At 34.5% G+C, this 20756-nt stretch overlaps 1 protein-coding gene across 1 annotated transcript in view; it reads left to right on the top strand.

Moving 5' to 3' along the window:
- The window catches only part of CSMD1 (CUB and Sushi multiple domains 1), a 1037656-nt gene that overhangs the window by 648999 nt on the left and 367901 nt on the right, over positions 1-20756 (top strand). Inside the window, exon 6 of the mRNA XM_056488498.1 lies at positions 13818-13930. Coding sequence (XP_056344473.1) covers positions 13818-13930 — 113 coding nt within the window. The remainder of the gene's footprint in view (positions 1-13817; positions 13931-20756) is intronic.

The raw sequence follows: 20756 nt of genomic DNA, 5'->3' as shown, positions 1-20756 counted from the left end.
TCAATCACAACATACTTCTGGCTCTTCTGCAATATAAATATTGTTTTTAGAATGCTGTATTTTGTCTTATAATTAATTTTGCTTACTTGTATTAGTAAATTAAGTTCTCAGAGCATAGCATATCCTGTGTAAGCAGTTTACCTTGAAAAGCAGCATGTGGAGCTTCAAAATATATGCAAATTGGTGGAACAGTAAATTACTCATCATGTCAGCAATTAAAAATAGCTGGCTTGCTATCTAGCCATGCTATTTAGTGTGCTGGCTTTAAAGGCTTTACCTCTCAGCCCCAGTTAAAATACCTATGCCATGATGTTCACACTTGGTAGCATTGTTTTTTCTTGCCAGAGGACATCTGGCTGTTAGAAAGAGATAACATTGCTACTTTTACTAGGAACCCTAAAATATCCCTAAAAGGGCTTGGAAGAAGGCTTAATTCAGGAAATATTGTTATCAAAATCCATGCTCATTTACCACACATTGAGATGGACTGACTAAAGGAATAAAAATACATTTGGATACATTGAGAAAATAAACATTTACTATTGAAAGAGACCAAAAAAGCAACTTGCTTCCTGGTGGAAGTAGTGTATCTGCATAGTGTTACTGAGACAAGAATCTAGCTCTCAATGGATATATCATTGAGCATTAAGGAAATTGAATGCATTTTATGTTGAATTTTTAAAGTAAGTAGACATTCATCTGGTTTCCAGTACATATGTTATAGTAAACAGCTGTTATGTGGTTCTACTCTGATTACAGTTTGGTGAGATTTTCTCTCTCCCATCCCACTTTTCACCCAAGAGAACAAACATGGCAAATAATTTTTTTATTGGCATGAGCAATAGGTCCCCTGAAAATAACATTGTTTTAATTATGTCTAGAATCAGAATTCCCATAGCATTTCTTTGGAAAACAACTCCTAAGTGAGCATTGTTTTTTTTCTTAATTTTGTCTGGTATTTAAGCTTTTCTGTAGCCATAGGATTTTCTTTTTTTTTTTTTTTTTTTTTTTTTTTTTTTTTTTTTATTTGGAAATACAACCATCATATAATTCAGAGAGTTATATCTACAAAAATAGAATGCATCTGTGGCCTGATACTCTATAAGGCTGTTTAACAGGTATTAACAGACCATGTGCAAGTAAGTTTGGTTTGAGAAGTGGAGGGCATTTAATTTCAGAATAGATGTGTATTATTTGAGCAAAAACTTGTCCTATTGCTTATTTTGTCTTCTGTGACATTTGGGAGATACCAGTAAACCAACTTGTATTATTCCTTCTTAACAAGCTACCAAGTAGTAAATCCTGAATTATTCTTTTCTTTACACAGTAACAATATTTTAAAATAAAATATAGCAGTTTCATAGAATGGAAAAGTTTATATCTGTTTAGGGAAGTTTGGTTGTTTTGTTTAAGTTCTTCGTTGTTAGGCTGAAATTTTGTCCAAACAAGGTGCAGTCAACATTTTCTGTCAAACTGTCATATGTACTCTTTGTCACAGTCTACTGCTGATACAGCCCAGAAATTTTGTTTCATTATATTATAATTTCAAATAAGGGAGACAAGTTTTGTGAAGGTGGGCACCTAAATGTCAATTCCCATTAAGTACAGAGGTTTCATGATCCTTCCTGTTTACAGTTATTTTCTGGTAGTTACCAAACAGTATTTTGGGGAAAACAACAAGTTTTTTTGTTTGTTTTTAACCAGTATCTTAAATTTCTGTGAACAAACAAACTAGGAAAACAAAACAAAACAAAAAAATCAAAAACAAGTCCAAGCCAGTTGGGAATATATTACTAGAAAATTGTGTTATTCTCCATTAGCTTTATTGTTGGGGCAAAGCTTATGTTTTAAGTGGAAATAGTTACTTTTTAATGCTAAGGACAGCTTAAGAAAACAAAAAGAGGTTTTTACTTAATTATACAACTGCAATTGCAAAATAATATGGTCAATGTAATGAGAACAAGTTTAAAATGCAGATAAGTCAACTTGCTTGGCAAGGTATAGTAAGAATATAAACACTTGCCTGAGCTCTATCTAATCCAAGTACAAACAATACTGAGCAAGGTTAACTTCTACCACATGAGAGTACCAATGAAACACATACCATCACTGAAATGAATAAATGCAGTCATTTTTCCAACTCAGTGCTTAACATCCTTAGGAATAAAAACTGATAGACCTGCACAAAGCTTCCATCCCAAGAAAAAACTTTTATTTTAGAGGTACTAATAATATCATTTGGACATGTAGTTAGGGTTACACCTACATATTGGGCTGGTTTACTTTTTTTTTTTTTTAATGTTAATAGTATTGTCATTACTTTGCTGCAGTCATGCCAGTGTTTCATCTAAGTAGTATATTTACTGATCATACTCAAATTTTCAAATTCTTTATCCAAATTTAGAACTATGTCTACATGAAGGTACAAAACAATACAACTTTCAAAGATTCTAATTGTCAGCATCTTGTTTTGCACAGGGAACAGATTAAACATTAAAACTTGTAACACAAAAAAAAATTCTATTTTCAGTGTTCTCAGAGAGAAACATTTTATAGTACTTTTTATGGACACAAAGAAACTCCTAATGTCAGATGGAGCCAATATTGCAAGATCACTGCACAAAGAATTCATCAGGAATTCTATATAGATCAGGGATTTTCAGAAATTCATCCCAATTTGGTAATAATCAGTCCATAAAGCTGATCTGAGATTGCCTGGTCTTTTCAGTCAGATAAAGGCTGTACTGTTTATTAACACTGATATATTAAACACAAAAAGTACCTGGAAATACAATATTTGTACTAGCTCTATCAAGGATGGCTCAATTTAAATATAATTTCTTTTTCATTGGTCTCTATTTTCTTTAAATATAGATGTCTTTAATAAGTAGTAGAGTATATCATGTTCCAAAAGTAAGTTAGTTTTTCTGAAGTCGCATCTGTGTGTCATTTTTGATAGAGAATGCATTTCTACTAGCTCTATTTCACTCACAGGAAGGAAGATGAATGATCTTTCACTCAGAAAGTTTCAAAAATGAAAGAGTTAAAAGGTAAATGACATGATCATCACATAACGGAGAGTTAAAATAGGAAAATAGTAAACAGATGCACCAATTAAATTCAGTTTCAATGTATAATATTTAGAGTTTGGTTTTATTTTCTTTGTTTGTTTTTATTTTTGTTTTGTTTGGTCGTTTTTTTTTGTTTTTTTTTTTTTTTTTTTCTTTTTTGTTTTTTGTTTTTTTTTCCAAAAAATTGAAATTGAATTGGAAGGAACCTTCAAATGACGTAAAGTGTAACCCCTCCACAATTACCACAGACACCTTCTACTTGATCAGGTTGCTCAAAGCCCTGTCCAATTTTATCTTTAATGTTTCCAGGAATGGGGCATCCACCACTTATTCCTTGTATTTAATCTAAATTGACCCTCCCTCACCTTAAAACCATCACACCTTGTCCAATTTTAACAGGCCCAGCCCAAAAGTTTGAGCTCATCTTTCTTAGGCCCTCTTCAAGATGTCCTGGGGTTTTCTGTTCTCTGGGTTGAACAAGCTCAGCTCTCTCAGCTCTCTTCACAGGAGAGGTGCTCCCTGTCCATGGCCACACTAATAGGTCTATGTCTTTTTTATGCCAGGGGACCCAGATCTGTTTGAAGTCTGATAAAGTTTTTAAGAGAAAATGCATGAAGATTTTTTTTTCTGTTGGTGGGGTTTTTTTGCAGGTTTTTTTGTTTGTTTGGTTGGTTGGTTGGTTGCTTTTGTTTGTTTTTGTTTTTTGTTTATTTGGTTGGTTTTTTTGGTTTTTTGTTTTTTGTCTTTTGTTTCGAAGAAACTAAAGTAAGCTGTGTACAGATTTATTCCTGGGAGATCTGCAATTCTGTCTATTAGCAGCTCCTTTTCGCCCAAGTCTGCAACTGGGAACCAATGTGTTTTTTTCTTTCACAGATACATTTTAAATCTATTAAGATAACAGGATTTCATTGATTTATGGTCCAAGAGATTAATACTAGAGAATCATAAAAGAAGATAGAGAAACTATTATTTTTCTTACTTGCTATTATCTAACACATCAGATAGATTGATCTTAAACTCATTCCCAAAAGTCACTGCAGAAAGGCACAGTCTAAAGGAGCTCTTAAAAATATTCTCACAGTCATCTTTTAGAGACTGTTAAAAAATTCTGCACATTTGCACTGAGGTTTTGAAGACAGACATCTGTGGAGGTTTTTCTTAGTCAGAACAGACAATGTAATTTCTGCAAATGGAAGTCTAAGAAAAAAAATCATGAAGTGTTGCTTCCAATGACTTTTTAAATCAGTTTCCCCCCATGGATTTCTGTTTTTCATTAGTTATTTTATAATAAAGCCAAATGGAAAATTTGAAACCTTTCATTAAAACAAACAAAAAAAAAAAAAAAAAAAACGAAAAAAAAAAAAACAGAACAGCTCATCCAATAAAATATAAATAATGGAGAACTAAAATAATGAAAACAAATTAATTGCACGGAATGGGAAAAAAAAATCAATTAATTATACTTGAATATTCTTTTTCGTTTATTCTGAAAATCTTACAGTAGCAACTGCAAATGCAAAAATATTATAGAGCAACACAGAACAGTCTTTCTCAACACAGAAGTCCAGTAGGTACCTGATGCACTTAAAAAACCTCTATTCAATACTTTGATGTACCTAAAAAAACTGCCCTAATTATTGTTTTTATATAATTTAAGTGAGTTTTTCAGAACTGTTATAATAGTGTTGATGGTTACTGGCCATTGATTCATACATCTGCTTTTTGCATTGCATATTATTAGATCTTAATCCTCTATTAGTAATTTACCATAATTGAAGGTTAAAGAAATAAAAAAAAAAAATAAAATTGACAATTCCTGTTTAGATGGGCGGTTCCTGAATTTTATTGAAGAATTTCAAGTTTTCTCTATATGGGGCACTAAAGAACTTGTTAAGGGATTAATACAGTAAAACACAGTAAAATGTGTACAGATTTTACAGAAATACTTTTTTACAGAACACAGTAAAAATGTGGAGTTTTCAGAATGTTAATGAGAATGCCTGTCTGAATAATTGCAGTAAAAACACTATAACTGCAGTTCTCATAAACAGAATGCTGTGTGTGCTATAAGAAGACCTATGTTTTATCATTTCAGCTATTAATAATTGCACGCAGCTATGGAACAACTTTTAAAGCAGAATTTTATCTCTGATGTACTCAATTACTATATATTTGTAGAAGTAAAAATGCCTTCAATTTAGCTTTATATTTGTTCAATTATGAGCTTGTTTTAAATTTTTGTGTCCCTTCAGGATAGCTGCTATTATAACCTCAGGACCCTACAGATATCTTCTCTGGCTCTAGATGTAGAGCACCTTGAACAGTATAGAAAAGTGGCTTGCAGAACTCAGGGCTTGGGTGGAATATCACTGCATTAAACAATAAAATCTAATTGATTGTGGTGTCCTAGAACTTAATGTTCCAGTTTTACTGGACAATGAAAGTCATATATCAGAAATAAACCTAGAAGGAATTGTTGTTCATTTACTCATCAGCTTGGGAGTGGTAATAATCTTCCAAAGGAACAACATTCCATGGAGCACCATGGAATTTTATCATTATGATGTTTGTTAAATATCACAACAGTAATCAAGAAAAATATTTGCTATCACGGTTGAATCAACAAACCAAGATGTTCTTAATGAAACTTTTTACAAACACCAGTTGCAAAACATAAACAGCTCTCGCCTTTGGCTGTGATGTCTAGCCAAACACAAAGTATGTGCAAGTATCAAGTGCAGTGTGAAGACAAAATGAAGTAAGTCAAAAGAGGCTGGGTACTTTTGTGCACAAAATTTGTCTTTGGAGAATAGTTCTGAGTTATGCCCATAAGCTGAATTACAGTAGCATTTATATGCCTTGGATGATGTCAGGTGTTGATACTTACTGATCTCTTCACTATAGCTCTTGAATTCCAAGGTAAGATTCATTTCCAACGAATGTGGAAGTCTAAAATACCTCAGATGATATGGACTCCCAAAATACTTACTCCTCTCCACTGTCTATAAAAGGAACTTCTCACAGATGGAGACCATTCACTGCCAACAACTGAAATTAGATAAGATGAAGCATTTTCTCTCCTTATTTCCCTGGGCCAAAGGGCTTCTAAGCATACATGTAGACGGCTGAGACAACATAAGGAACTTTAGCTATATCTCGGGATTTGAATATGAATATTTGAGTATGATTTTAATATGTTTTTGGAAAATATATAAAATTTCTGCTTACATTTCTATTTTTACCTGGCTGACAGTGACCTTATCACTTAAAACTTTATTTATTTAAGGAAAAAAGAAAATTATGGACTTAAAGAATTTTATATTGTTATCCTAATTTACTTTTAAATAACTTGTCAACCTGTTCCAATATAACTGTTAATAATTGCCGTGAGAAGGGAACAAAATTAGTTTATTTGCCATATTCAAAATGTTCTATAATGACTGCATAAAATTTTGAAAATTCATTTTCACAGGCAAAGTAGTTATTTTTCTCTTGTTAACAATCATTCCATATGAAACATACATCTATAATGATTACTGACAGTGTTTATTTATAATACAATGAAGATAGTAATGGGCTTAATGAATGTAATAACTACTCAGTAATGCCACATAAAGCAGTTATGGAACATAATCTTTTATTTAATGTTGGGTTATTTCATTTTGAAGAGGAACTTTCATTGCATGTTTTAAGTTGTTAATGATTAAACCTTCTACTCTCAGTGTGAAGGATAACAGTAAATAAAAAATATAGCATATCTAGACTACTCAGGTGAAAGTACCTGAATCATTGAAATTGACAATGTCATGGTAGCTCCTTATTCTTGCACTTATTTGCTCACTCATCTGTGTTTTCCTTTCTTTCATCCTTTTTACACTCATCTGTGTTTCATTAGAGGTATTTTCTTAGACCCAGACTGACATAAGTATTTGATATAAAATTTTCTGGCAAACACTTTGTGGTCCATCAGGACTTGGGATGTTTGGCAATTTTTTTTCCTTTACAGCAAGCCCCTTCTGTATTACTGCTAATCATTAGTTTTCCTGACTCACCTGAAAACAACTCTGTCAGTCTCACTAAGCTTCCCAGGGATATATCCAGTCATCCTGACCAATTCTCAGGAGAGTGTCTAGGGGGTACTTAGCAAGCTAAGATTTGCTAAGGTCCTCCTATGTCTTTACTTAAAGGTGAAAAAAAGCTCACCCCAAACCATATCCATTGATTTAAATTCATTCTTGTCCCAGGCAGTAATAAGGTACAATCCAAATGGAAACATTTGTTCACAGCATCCAGTATAACAACTCATGGCTAAGGAAGTAGGCAGAGAAAAATCATGCTGGATCTAATTACTTTAAATAAGAAACACCTCATTCTGTCTCTCTCTCTACTCTCCCCACTTCTGAATCCTGAACAATTCTGTAGATTATGCTAGCTGTTACAAATAGTTTCTTATTTAAAATACTACATTAAGAAGAGAGGATTTATACTTTTCATGTTAAACTGATAGTTCTTATTTAGGAGATAACCTTGTCTCAATTATCAAGCATAATAAGTGTTGTTTCATTTCACTGGTATTGTAAATAATCCAAATTGTTAGGCTATCTATCCCTTTTATATTTTGTTGAGTTGTTCCCTAATTTATATTCATCTATAAATTCTTCCTTTCCCCAAGTCATGACCTCCAGCTCCAGTTCACTTTGTTTTCCTGTGCTCCTGACACTGAATTTGTGCCAGCTCTGTCTTGTTTCTCTTTTCCATGAGCAATTAAATTCACTAAAATGGCACATCGATGTCTCACCTGGAGCGACTGGTGAGGCAAGGATAATATTCTTCCATTATAATGTTTAAATAAGATCACAGAAATTCCAGCAAGAATACAAGTTGATACATATAAGGAAGGGCAATACAGGAGCAAAGGTCTAAGGAAGGAGTAGTAAATGCAGGAGGAGGAACAGAAAGTAACATCACACTTCATTTAGGCAGCAGCTGCTTGTCAGAGAATCTCATGTCTGTGAAACTGCAGCCACAGTGTGCATGTTTCAGTGTTGAACTCTCTAACACAGCTTACAAAGCTACGGATTTACTTACACCTAATGCTGCTCATGGCCTGGGCCATCCTGGAGTGACAATGAGTTTGAGGTAATAATCCTCAAACATTCTTTTTCAATGTGTCTATACTAAATATACATATTTACATATAGAATATAGGTAATACAGAGAGATTATGTCTATGCAGACATGCATAGCTAAATTAGAAGCATAAGGGCAGATGAGTCAACAAAACCTACTCATTATTTTCTTCATTTTCATGAAACTGAAGTGTCAGTAGTTTTATAAGATGAGATTATCTTGTTATAAAACAATGTCAAGAACCTTGTAAAAGAAACAAGATTTGGTTTATTTCTTCAGACAAAAGCATTGAATATTTTATTTTATTAACAGATCCAATATTAACACCAAAATTACACCTCACTAGAATAGTTCTGTTAATTAAATGCAAAGTAGTTTTATTATACCTGAATTTGAGTCAAACAGTAACTACAGGAAAATCTTAACTAGAGAAAAAATATTTCAGTGGCAATCCTGTTAGTAATAATTTTGATAAATTGCATTGCAATCTCTTGGTAATGCAATTGACTTCAAAGGACGTTCTGCTTCTATATCTGACATGCTATACATAAGAAAAACATGCTCCTTCAAGCCTGCATGAAAACAGAATGTCTTATTACTTGCATAAACAGTAGATTAGTGTCTGTGTGAGAAAATGATGGAATAAAAATAGAAATTAAAGCATCACTTGAAGTAGTATAACATAAAAAAGTTTGTCTGCAGCTCTCAGTGATCAATCTCTACTGTCCTCTGCTGTCTCTGATCCTGCAGCAGCCTGACTGCCTTCAGATTTAGAAAGAGAATAGCTGGATTTGTTTAATTATTTCTCATTATTTCTTGTAAGATGCAGTGTTTGCCAGCAGAGGTGTAGTATGATACTAATATAATTATAAAGCTCTCAAAACCTGGCCCTTTAATTCTTTATGATACTGGAACAGGCACAGGAATTCCCTGCAAGTCTGTCTCGTTCAGTAGAGCACAGTGCAACATTTTGCATGCAGAAATTCATGATTTTAGATTCCATGTGCAATTCTCATTCGAAGCCCTCAGGTAATACACTATCTTACAATGTTGTTTGAAAACTTATTCTGTTTGTTTCATTTCTTCCCACATGATTTCTATTTAACATGTCACTGAGTGTTTGATACTTAGTGAATAACCAGCTATTTAATGCTTCCTTCAGTCCCTTTCAGTCCATGGCCTCAATTACAGTTAAGCCCAGAGCACTCAAATAAGTCACTTGTCCAAGTGACTTGACAATTTTAACTCCCTGATCCTAGAAAATAGGCTGCCATTATTACAGGAGATGAAAAGTCAACACTCTGCAAGTCAAACTATTTCCAGAAAATGCACAAAAAACATTATTTATACATATGTATGCAAACAACTTGATTAAGATAATTTAGATTAGATATCTCTTCTATCCAAGGCTAGGACAGATTTTTAAAACTATCGATGCTAGGCCTTAAAATCAGTTTCAAAAAGGCATTACATTTTTCATAGTGGAGGCAGAATTCAGACATAACTGAGTAATTTAATTTCTTTTTCTATTATTTTCCATACAATAAATGTTTTCAGCTAAAAGGAACAGAGAAACTTTTAATATTCTTTTTAGACAGTATTGAAGAAATCCTTAATAGAGATCAAAGCACGAAATCTTTAAAGGAAAACTTTGATATTAAGAAATATTGGGAGGGAGGGAGGTTTATCTTTTCTGAATAGTTTATCTGATACACAGTGGTTCCAAGCCTTCATCTAATTTTAGATTTAACACCTAATCTGAGCTAAAATTAGTCTACCAATATTCATATGCAACAGGACTTAATACTATTTATGTGCATTTGAAATAAAGACAACTTTGCTTTAGTTGCACCTTTGCTTTCATAGCAATCTACCAGCACAAGTCCTTCCTATTAGTATTCCCTGAACTCCTTAGAACGGGTGTTCACATTCCCAATGCCTGTTGGGACTCTGTGGTTTACACAGCTGCCTACCTTGATCCCATGAGAGATCAAGGGAGCATGCATCAGTCACATTAGGGTGGTGAGGCATGGGCACAGGTTGCCCAGGGAAGCTGTGGAGGTTCCATACCTTGGTGTGTTCAAGATTGGATGGGGCTTTGAGCAAGCTGATGTGGTGAAAGGTGTCCTTGTCTATGGCAGCTGGTCGCAACCAGATGATCTTTAAGGTCCCTTCCAGCCCAAACCATTCTATGATTCCAAGGTCCCATTATTTTCTGTTGTTTTAAAATTAAATAGTGTAGACTCTTAAGTAGAAATTGATATGAAGTGCCACTGTTCAATTTACTAATATAGACATAACCAGACTGATTTCCATAAATATTCTACTAATATATAAAGGTAGCATGTAACAATAAAGGCTACAGCAAGTCAGAGAAAGAACATGCAGTAACACCAGCACATACATGGGCACTTAGTCACAAACTGTGGTACATGATGCACCTCTCAGCTGGTCAAGCTCAGAAGAAATTGCTCTTTGTGGGACTGGGAGGGATCATTCCATCTGGAGAATGTGACCTTGAGAATCTGTTGAGCAGAAGTGTCCAGCCTCTCTATTGGTGAACTAGAGCACCTAAGTCGTAAGCACATCCTCCAGCCATGGACTTGAATTTTGTATACCAGAAAAACAAATGAACACATGTTCTAGAAACACCATCTCACATTGTGTCTTTTGCTGTAGGTATAATAATCCAGTTTGTGGGACTGGAATCCAACTCTTTTTTTCATTACTGATTTTTACTTTTCTCTGAGGAGCACATACACATAATGTTTTTTTGTTGTTGTTGTTGTTGCTTAATTTTTAATATTTACTGTGCAATGCAAATAGTTTATTTGTCTCGCATTCCATTATTTTAAACAAACAAACAAACAAACAAACAAAAAACAAACAAATAAAAACCAAAACAAAGCAAAAAAAACAAAAAACACCTAGAGATAAGTAAGAAGGAAAAATCTCCAGTTTCATATAATACCTCAGCTTCTGTGTGAGTTACAGATCTGCCTTCTGTATTAATTCAGGTGATGATCTGCCACTTTCATCAGTAACTGTGTCCACCTCTCTCTTCCAGACACAGTTTTGGTTGCCTATTCTTCAGAAATTCCATGAAAATGATCAATTACCATGTAAAGAGGAAATTTACACTGTATCCAGAAACTTTTTGGAACTGCCATTACTGGAAACTCTGAAATTTTCCATAGGAAGTCCCACCCACACAGTATGAATGCTGTAGAGTGAAGTAGTTTGTGTAGGAGCATCACTTTTGATGTCTGCATGTCAGCCACAGGATTCCCAGCTAACGCTCCAGAATTTGTTTGGTTTCTTAAAATTGATGTACTACAGTGAAGAGGTCTTGAAAATCTTACAGAAAACAAAACAAAACAAAAACAACACCACTGTGCCATATACTGGTTATAACTTTCTTCTAAGAACCACTAAGATTTTTTACTCTTTCTTTTTATTCTCCAAATAAAACACAAAGAGCATTGTTGTTAAATAGCATATTCCTATCTAGAGTTCAGTATGGAAGAAATCATGCAGCTAAATTAGAGCTCTGCTAAAATTGCTTGTGTAAAATACTCTCTCAGTGTTATATTCATATTATGTTTCATAGTATTGTGGAGAGATTTGAAACTGTTTAGAACCTTGCAGAGTTCACATAGATATGAAAACATCTTGTGTATTGTGTGTCTGGGAAATACCTTTTTATTAGATATGTAACTAAGGAACGATCTGCTCTTAACATGCTTTTATTATGACGTTTATTTAATCTTTTTTAATTGTACAATGTAATCCATATTACAAGTTAATATTTCAGCCTAGAGTTTTGCCGGCTTTGAAATTCAGAGCTCTGGATACACTAGATAGAATGTTACTACTTATATATTTCTTTTTTAAAAGAAAACCAACCTCTAAAACAGTATTTCTAGAATGTAACTTTATGTACTTGGACAAATGAATTATCAGTTCAGTGATATGAACAACAGCCTATATACAGTAAAAACTTTTATATTTAGCATACATTTTGTCAATAGCTAAGAGGTACTAGCAAGGATATATTCTGTATTCCGCAGAGGGTTTTTTTTTCTTTTCCTTTCAGTTATATCACAGTACTTTCTACAGGTACCCCCAAATTCTGAGTAGATTTGAGACAGAAAAGGCCAGTTTATAGTTAGAAATATTTAGAGTGGTGCTCTAAAGTAGTCTAAAGTGTGTGTGAAAGAATATATAAAGTATAAAAGTCCATCTGAATGAGATGTTGAAATGTATAGGTCTGACTGTTTTAACCAACACCTTTATGAACTATTGAATGCCATGTCTAAAAAGAAGTGTGTAAATATTCTTGTAGAAGACCAACCCTTTTATTCAATCAAAATTGTTTGTAAGTAGGATTTGGGTTTCCTGTATGTTGTTAACAAGTAGATAAAGAAAACAAGATTATAAATAAAAATGAAATTTCTCTGATGTAGTTTTCATGTTTTAAGTAGAAAAAGAAATCCATTAAGAATGACTATATTTCAATATGTTGACCTTGTTCTGCTTCAGAATAAAAAGGAGTTCAGCCATGGTTCTAACTAGACTTCTTCAGAGTCATTGTTTCTTAACATGATGAGATTCCCAGTAATCTGGAATATTTAATGAAACTCTGATATTTCATACTGTGATGAAAAAAAAGGCATCTATTTTGGAGGGAGACTAAATCCCATCTCTAAAATGAGACTAAAAATTAGTTTGGTTACTTTTTAGCTCAAAAATTATGTATTGTGTCTACTCTAGTACTGACAAATCTACCCTTACCCAGAAGATATGTTAGCTGAGAATTTCTGACAGTAATCAGTTTGACTTTTGTTGTAAGTGATCAATATTTTTGGAAAGGATAAAATTAATTTTGGTAGTTACTCCATTAAAAAATGGTGTAGTGTAATGAATGACAATTGAATCATCCAGTGTGATCCAAGGCCCTGTTGCCTGCATTAGAAAAGTTCTTTGTGCTCTTTCTTCATACCCACAGTTTATACAAGTTGGGTAGCCTGAACTCAGTTGTGCTTAGACTTCTATTTTTTTTTTTTTTTTATTAAATGTGGGTTGGACTTAATATACATAAAATAAGTTCTATTAGTATAGCTATGTACCAATAATTTACCACCCAAACTTAAAATTAGCTAGTGTCCATAACCCTTATTTAACACTTCTTAATACTTGAGATTTGATTTCATGTGAGGTAATGACCACAGCAGGCAGTCAGATGATGAGATCTTGTCATAACTGAATAGCCTTATTTTTTGCTGAATTTCTTGACACATGTATGCACACCTACACTCGTGTGCACACACTCTCACAAGACTGCTTTTCCTCTTTAATTCATGAAAAAATAGTTTGGATATACAATTTATTCATATTTTAATCATAAAAATCAAATTTTAATCATAAAATGGATAGCTGTAATGAGAAAAAAAACCCTTACATTTCTCTTAATATAATACTTACATAACTGGTAATACATTAAGATTAGATGGCAACGAATCATTGTGTATTTTGAGGTTTGGGGTGGAGGGGTTCTCTTTTAAGTGGTGTATACACAAATTTTTTTTTAATATTAGATTTCTTTTCTTTTTCAAGGTTGAGTGGTATGAATCTACCTTCTCCAGTCATCAGCAGTAAGAACTGGTTACGGCTCCATTTTACATCTGACAGCAATCACCGACGAAAGGGATTTAATGCTCAGTTTCAAGGTAGGAAACCTATAGAAGCACACCTAAAAAACCCTTTACCTTTCTAAAGTGGTGGTGGAATTTGATAATTATGTTTAAATATCACAGTCACAGTAAAAAGCTGACTCTTTTTATTACTATATTGCTACTGCTCTTACACTGAATATCTGTTTTCCTTGTGTGAACAGACGTCTCTAGAGATTTACTTTCAGAAAAAGTATGTGTGCTTCTCAATGCAGTTTGCTCTAAATATGTATTTGCTTGCTCACTTTTCTTACAATAAATTTCTTTTCAGTCAGTCTGATCTTTGCTTTAAAAACATGCCTGGAATGCGGCTTGTAGAAAGTCAATTCCACACAAAGGCAGGCTCCTGTCTAAACATTGTCTTCCTTCATTATCCAAAATCTAACACTTATCCAGAAGCTACATTCATTGTTTGGAAATTTGACTCAACCATAGTATAGTACAGATTATATTTCAGGCTCCTGCATATATTTGCATTTACAATTTCAAAAGAAGACAAGAGGATGTCAGTGTTGCTGTCATTTCAACTTATGTCCATGTAGATACTTTTAAAAATGCAATTTTTTAGAATGGATTCTTTATTGATTTTTCTACTTTATAAATCATTACTCAAGATGAAGGACATGGTAGTTTTCTTGAAAATAGAAAAGCTTAATTTATCAGTGCCTATAAATTCTGCACTTACATAATCTCTTTCAACCCTTTTGTCCCCCACAGCATCAAATCCTTTAGAAGTTTAGACATTTGTATTTTCTCCCTGAAACTGTGGGACCTCAATCATTTTCGAAATGACAAATACATTGCAACAACTATATGTTTCTGGTGGTTAGGGCATGCATGTGCAGCAAAGGCATTTAAGATATACACAGTTCTTTTAATTTAAAAAATATTTTGAATATTTCAGAAAAAAAGAAAAATCTGAAATTTCATTTCATTTTGGCAACAGCGTAAGTATCTGATCCTTTGCACCTACAACTTATTTTTTTTCATGGTTTACCAAGGATGCATATATAATACCACTGCTGGGGACTATGAATGTAAATGCACTGCTTTTGTTAACTCTGTGTCTTAAGCCTGTCGATTAAGGCCCACGAAAGCAATATGATTCATCCTGCTGATGCACCAGAAAACTAAAAATTTGGGAGATTGTTATTTCAGATGTGTCTCTCTTGATCTTCATAATCCATCGTATATTGTGCATAAGTATAAACTCCCCTGATGCAGAATATACCTTGAATGACATGCTGAGGCATTTTATTGCAATACAAATTCTTACAATTACAGAAATTTCCTTTCTTAATTTAAATAATTCATTTGGATTGCAATTTTATAAAATTTACTGTATTTAATACAAATATTTCTGAATTACATGAGAGATCATGAATTACATAGCTATCTATCTTATCAGGATCAATATTGCAATAAATAAATTCTTATGTGAGATAAACATAAACTATGTTAAAACATAGGAGAAAGATTTCAAGACCCATAGGATGAAAATTCATAGTGGTATAAAAATCAGGGTAATCTAACAGCTTCATTAAGTCCTTTTTATTAAACAGCATTAATAATTATATGTGTATTTGAAAACTAAGCAAAAGTAACAATATTTTTAGCTAGAGTGGTCTACTAGTACCACAAATTACACAATAGCAGAGGTTGGAAGAGACCTCTGGAGCTCATCTAGTCCAGTGTTCCTCTGTAAGAACCTAACCTAAGGCAAGCTGCCCATGACTGTATCTGTTAGATTTTGAATACCTCCAAGATTAAAGGCTCTGCTAGCCAATGCTAGTGTTTGCCTCAGAGTAAAAAGGTTTTCACTTGTTTGTAAGTGGGATTTCCTGGGTTTCAATTTGTTCTTATTGCTTCTCGTCTTGTGAATGGATATCATCACAAAGACTCTGGTTCCACCTTCTTTACACACTCTTATCTCACAGGTATTAATGCACACCAATAAGATCCACCCCTGATCCCTCCAAGCCTTCTTCTCTCCAGGTTAAAATGTCCCAGCTCTTTGAGCTTCTCCCTTATGCTTTTGTTTTCAGAAACTTCTGCTAAAATTCAACAACCTTGACAGATATTTCCATCTTAGGTACTTCTCTCAAGTTAAATAATTATTTGAACTGATCATGAAACGAAAAACCTAAGTCTTGTGACATCCATGACTTTGTTTTCAGGCACAAAACCTAGCAGTGAAAGGATGCCTCCAATATCTGATTGTCTCTAGACACAATCCTTGTATTTGTCCTCTGGAGCAAATCCTGCATTGCAGTCTATATGAAACATTTTGCTTATGGGCAACTATTCCCAATAGTTTAAACAGACTGTTCCAGAATGCACACATGTAGTTGGGATCGATATGTTGATATATTGAGCTATCCTATCTTTGAGACATGTAAAATAAATGTATAGACTTTTTAATGGAACAATTTAACACTCACTTTACTAATAGCTGAGTCCCTATTACCAGACCAAAGTGAAGGTATCTTTGTGATTGTTTTAATTTCCCAGAAATTCTAAATCTTAGGCAACTGTCCTCAGGGCATTCAGGACTGTACTATCTAATGTTACTTAGACTGCTTTCTCCTGTTTCTGCTTGCTAGAAAGAATAGTTGTTTAAAGTCAGGCTATCTCATTGTGACTGCTTGTTTTGTTCATTTGTGTGTGTGTGGTGAAGTTGCATAAATTTGCTGCACAAGAACAATAGTCCATTGTTTTGGGGAAATAGAAAAGTCAGTAATTTTAATTGCAGTCCTCAGATATTAAATGAAAGCAGCTTTTACGCTTTGCAAGATAATAAGTTATTGTGTTTGAGAGTCCTTATATAGACTTTTTGTGGTAGCTGTCAGGTGTAAATGCTATTCACAAAACAAAATCACAAGATATTCCACAAAAGGGGTAGCTTGTCCATTTGCAGATTGCATCATAAGGACTGTGGTGGGTTGATGTTGGCTGGATGCCTGGTGCCCACCATATCAGTCATTTACCCCTCCACCTCACCAGGACAAGTAAAAGAAAATGCATTGAGATAAGGACAGGAAAGTATCACTCACCAGTTAGTGTCATGGGCAAAACAGGCTCAACCCTCACATATTCTCAGGTCTTTCTCTGGCTGCTATTAATGCTGCACAGAGACTTTTTTCCTTCTTAAATATGTTATATCATCACTGCTGGGCTCAGCCTTGGCCTGTGGCAGGTCAGTCTCAGAACCATCTGGTTTTGGTCCTGTTGGGCATGAAGGAAGCTTCTCGCAGTTCTTCACAGAAGCCACTCCTGGAGCACCCCTATCTCCCCAAAACAGGCGCCACTCTAACTCAGTATGCAAATATTTTTTGGCATTTTTATATTTTTAATATAAATTTATTTAAATCAATTTGTTCTGATCTCACACACCCCTTGTGGTTTCACTGAGAATTAAATTAAAATGGACTTGAATTCCTCAGTCCTGAAATACACTGCAGATAGGGCCTCTACACAGGGCATGGTCACACAAGCATAAGGACCAACTACTGCTTTATTTTATTCCTGGATTTTTGTATATCTGTTCGTTCCTGAGCCAATTTAATTCATCCCTTTCCCTGATGTTGGTTCTTTTCCTAAATACTCCATAATTAGCTTTATGCAATACCAAAATGTTCTTCCCTTTTACTGCACAATGAGCTCAGTATCTCTGAGAAGGGCCCCTCCTGGGTCTCTGAAGTGACTGGAGAGCTCCTGTGCCCCAGCTCTTGGGTCTGGGTCTCACCAGGGACAGCCCTGGGGAGGCTGGAGTAGAGGCTGGGCTTCTGTGTTGGCTCCCCCACTTGCCCAGGACCCTCTGCATTTCTTCTGCACTTGTGGTGATGGATCTGGGGTGGTTGGAGAAAGGCCAGGGTGGGGTGGCATTTGTCTCACCCATGCACTGATATATCCTTGTGCTCCTCTGTGTGTGCATGAGTGAGCTTTTTATTGCCTCACTGTCCTGGCTGCAGAGGGGGCAGGCCCCAAACCCATTGGGGAGGGCCAGGTTGCTGTCCTATACCAGCCATGTAATTGGTAGGGGTATGGTTTTGGGGGCCAGAAAAGGTTGAGTGCACCAGAAGCACCTCATTTTGCCTGTCCATTGGGGAGGTTGAGATCAACTCTGTTGGCATCATCCTCTGCTGCTGCTGCTCCTGTTTCTCTGGGATGTGGATGGAGACACTGTGTCTCCAAGACATGGTGCAGGCAGAAGTGGGACTGCAGTGTTGTGGAGTCAAAGCCCCAGAGCCAGCGTGGTGCAGCACCAGTGCCAGAATCAGCCATGAGGAATCAAGTCCAGCTGCTGAACTGGCAGTGTGGCATGTCACACACAGTCTGGCTTTCAGATTGCTTTCCATTACCTTGGGCTCAGGGACGGGCACAATCAGCCAAAGGAAGCAGCCACCATCTTTTCCTTGTCCCAGGGGCTGCATGGGTGTGACCTATGGGGAAGGTCCACCATCCTGTCTTTGTCCCAGCAGCCACATGGAACTAAGTCAAGGTGGTGAACTCCAGCAGTGTGTAAAGCACCTTCTCTTCTTTTATACTTTTGTTATTGATATTGTTGCTGTTACTGTGCATTCCTTATTCCATTGTTTGTTTTTTTTTTTTTTTTTCTTTTTGTTATCTCAACCCATAGTGTCTGTCTTTTTACTTCTCTTACTGGAAAGGGTGAGGGGAAGGGGAGTGGCTTATTTGGAATTTAATCTTCATCTGGTATTAAATCCTCACACTAACCTACCCCATCTAGCAGTGTCACTGGGTTTCAAAAACAATTATGGGAGGCAGCATAACACACCTTTTTGAGCAACAATGGGATAAGAAACTTTTTTTTTTTCCTAGTAAGAATTCAGATTATCAGACTTTTTATATAGTTAGCATACAAATCCTTTAATCACTCTTTCCCCCACATTAAATTAACATCATGTTTATTATGATCTTACCATAGCTGTATTATTGTTGTAACTTGGTCTTTTCCAATCAGTCAAAACTAAAACTAACAAACAGTCAATTTAATTTTCTTTTCTTTGTTTGATCTTTTATGAGGCAAACAGAATTGTTATAATTCATTTCATTAAAATATTGGAACTACCAATTAGATTTAAAGCTATGCATAATTAATTTATTTGTTTAGCATTTTTTTCATTTTTTTTCATTGCATTTTTAGCAATATTTAGTGCCCCATTTTTAACATGGTCAAGAAAACCTACTTATTGGTATAAAAAAAATTAGCACTATATTAGAATTGCACATCTTAATGTATAAAATAAATATACTTTTAAAATACTCAGCAAGCTGAATTTATAAATAAAATATTGTCATGTAAAAAGTGAATCCAAATGATTGGTGTTTGGGTTTCCTCTTGAACCATATTTATTGTCCCATTTTCCATTAGATTAGAGTAGGAGTTTTAAGAAAAATTAAAATTTTTAAAATAATTAGGTATAGAGTAAAGGGTTTATTTTGGTATTTGTTGTTTTTTGCTCTCCATGCATCCTTTGTTGTTTTCATTTGATTCTTTTTGTATTTTGATGTTGATTTCATAAATAAAAATATTAATGTCTCAATTTCTGTGTTTAGCTGTGGAATTTTTTTTTGTAGTTTCAGAGTTTCTAGACAGAAGCAGGCATGGTGTTGAATGGCCCTGAGAACCATCAGAAAAAATTACATTGCAGTGACATTCTCTGCCTTGTCGTCTTCATGTCTGCCACACCAGCAACATTGGTCTCATGGAAATGAACTCTCACTGTAGATAGATATCATTGGATACAATTCTTGTTCTGCCTTGTTCCTTGGTGACATTGCCATGGGGGAAAAGATATTACAGTCATTTAGTTATGAACTTTTTTTTTTTTAAATCCCTCTACCCTCACCTATGCTAATACATGAATACCCTTTGCATATTCAGTGGGAGTTGCAGAGCATATGATTTGTCTTATGCCAGTTCCTCATAAATGCAAAAATTCCCCAGGGGTGAAGTATCATTACCAGGCTAACTAGGAGATGAAAACCTAGCACTTCCCAGAAACAAAGCATACCAGTATACACCAAATGACTTAAAAGGTGTCATAAAGAATACCCTGCCTTTTTGCATATTTAAAGCACCTACAGAATGCTTGTTTAGCTTTTACTTATTACCAGAACAATAGATGGGGTTTTTTTTTAAAATCTTTCTTTGTTTTCTTTTGCAGAGGAAAGAGCCCCACAATACCTTTAGCTATACAGCTAAAACTGATCTGCTTGAGTAAACTATTTATTTTAAAATTTTTAGAAATAGAAAAGAATAGGAAAGCCCAAAGCAAAACATGATTAATGGCTGGGTTTACTTTCAGAGTGACTCAGGCCTCTGTTGCATAGTGTTTCAAATAAAGCATTCTATTTTTGGCCAGTGTATAGAGAGAGCTTCAAGATGGTATTAGACATTTTGATGATTATGCACCACAAGTTATCTATATGTTGTGTTTAACTATATTCAGTAATTCAGGATTTAACAAATAGATAATCCTGAAGTCAAACAAAGAATATAATAGAGGCTGCTGAAATAAATGTATACTAATGGAAAAGCATGAGTGAAATCATGTAAATCAACTTGCAATTGCTAGTTCTTTCAATGAATTTTCATCATTCACTAAGTCTGCCTATAAATGCCTGTCTGTCCTTTCTACATATTCTTTAAAATACTGGAAAATATGTTTTAAATAAATGAAAAGAATTTGCAGTGTTTCCTCTATCCATGGTACTTTTAGTCAGGGGTTTAATTTAGAATTGTTACTCAGAGGAAATTTAGAAAGAAAATTAGTAAAAGCAATTGATAAAATCAAGA

This window comes from Oenanthe melanoleuca, chromosome 3 (genome assembly GCF_029582105.1).
Source record: "Oenanthe melanoleuca isolate GR-GAL-2019-014 chromosome 3, OMel1.0, whole genome shotgun sequence".
Lineage (NCBI taxonomy): Eukaryota > Metazoa > Chordata > Aves > Passeriformes > Muscicapidae > Oenanthe > Oenanthe melanoleuca.
The sequence above is the reverse complement of the archived record's forward strand: the minus strand, read 5'-3'. Positions and strand labels throughout refer to the sequence as shown.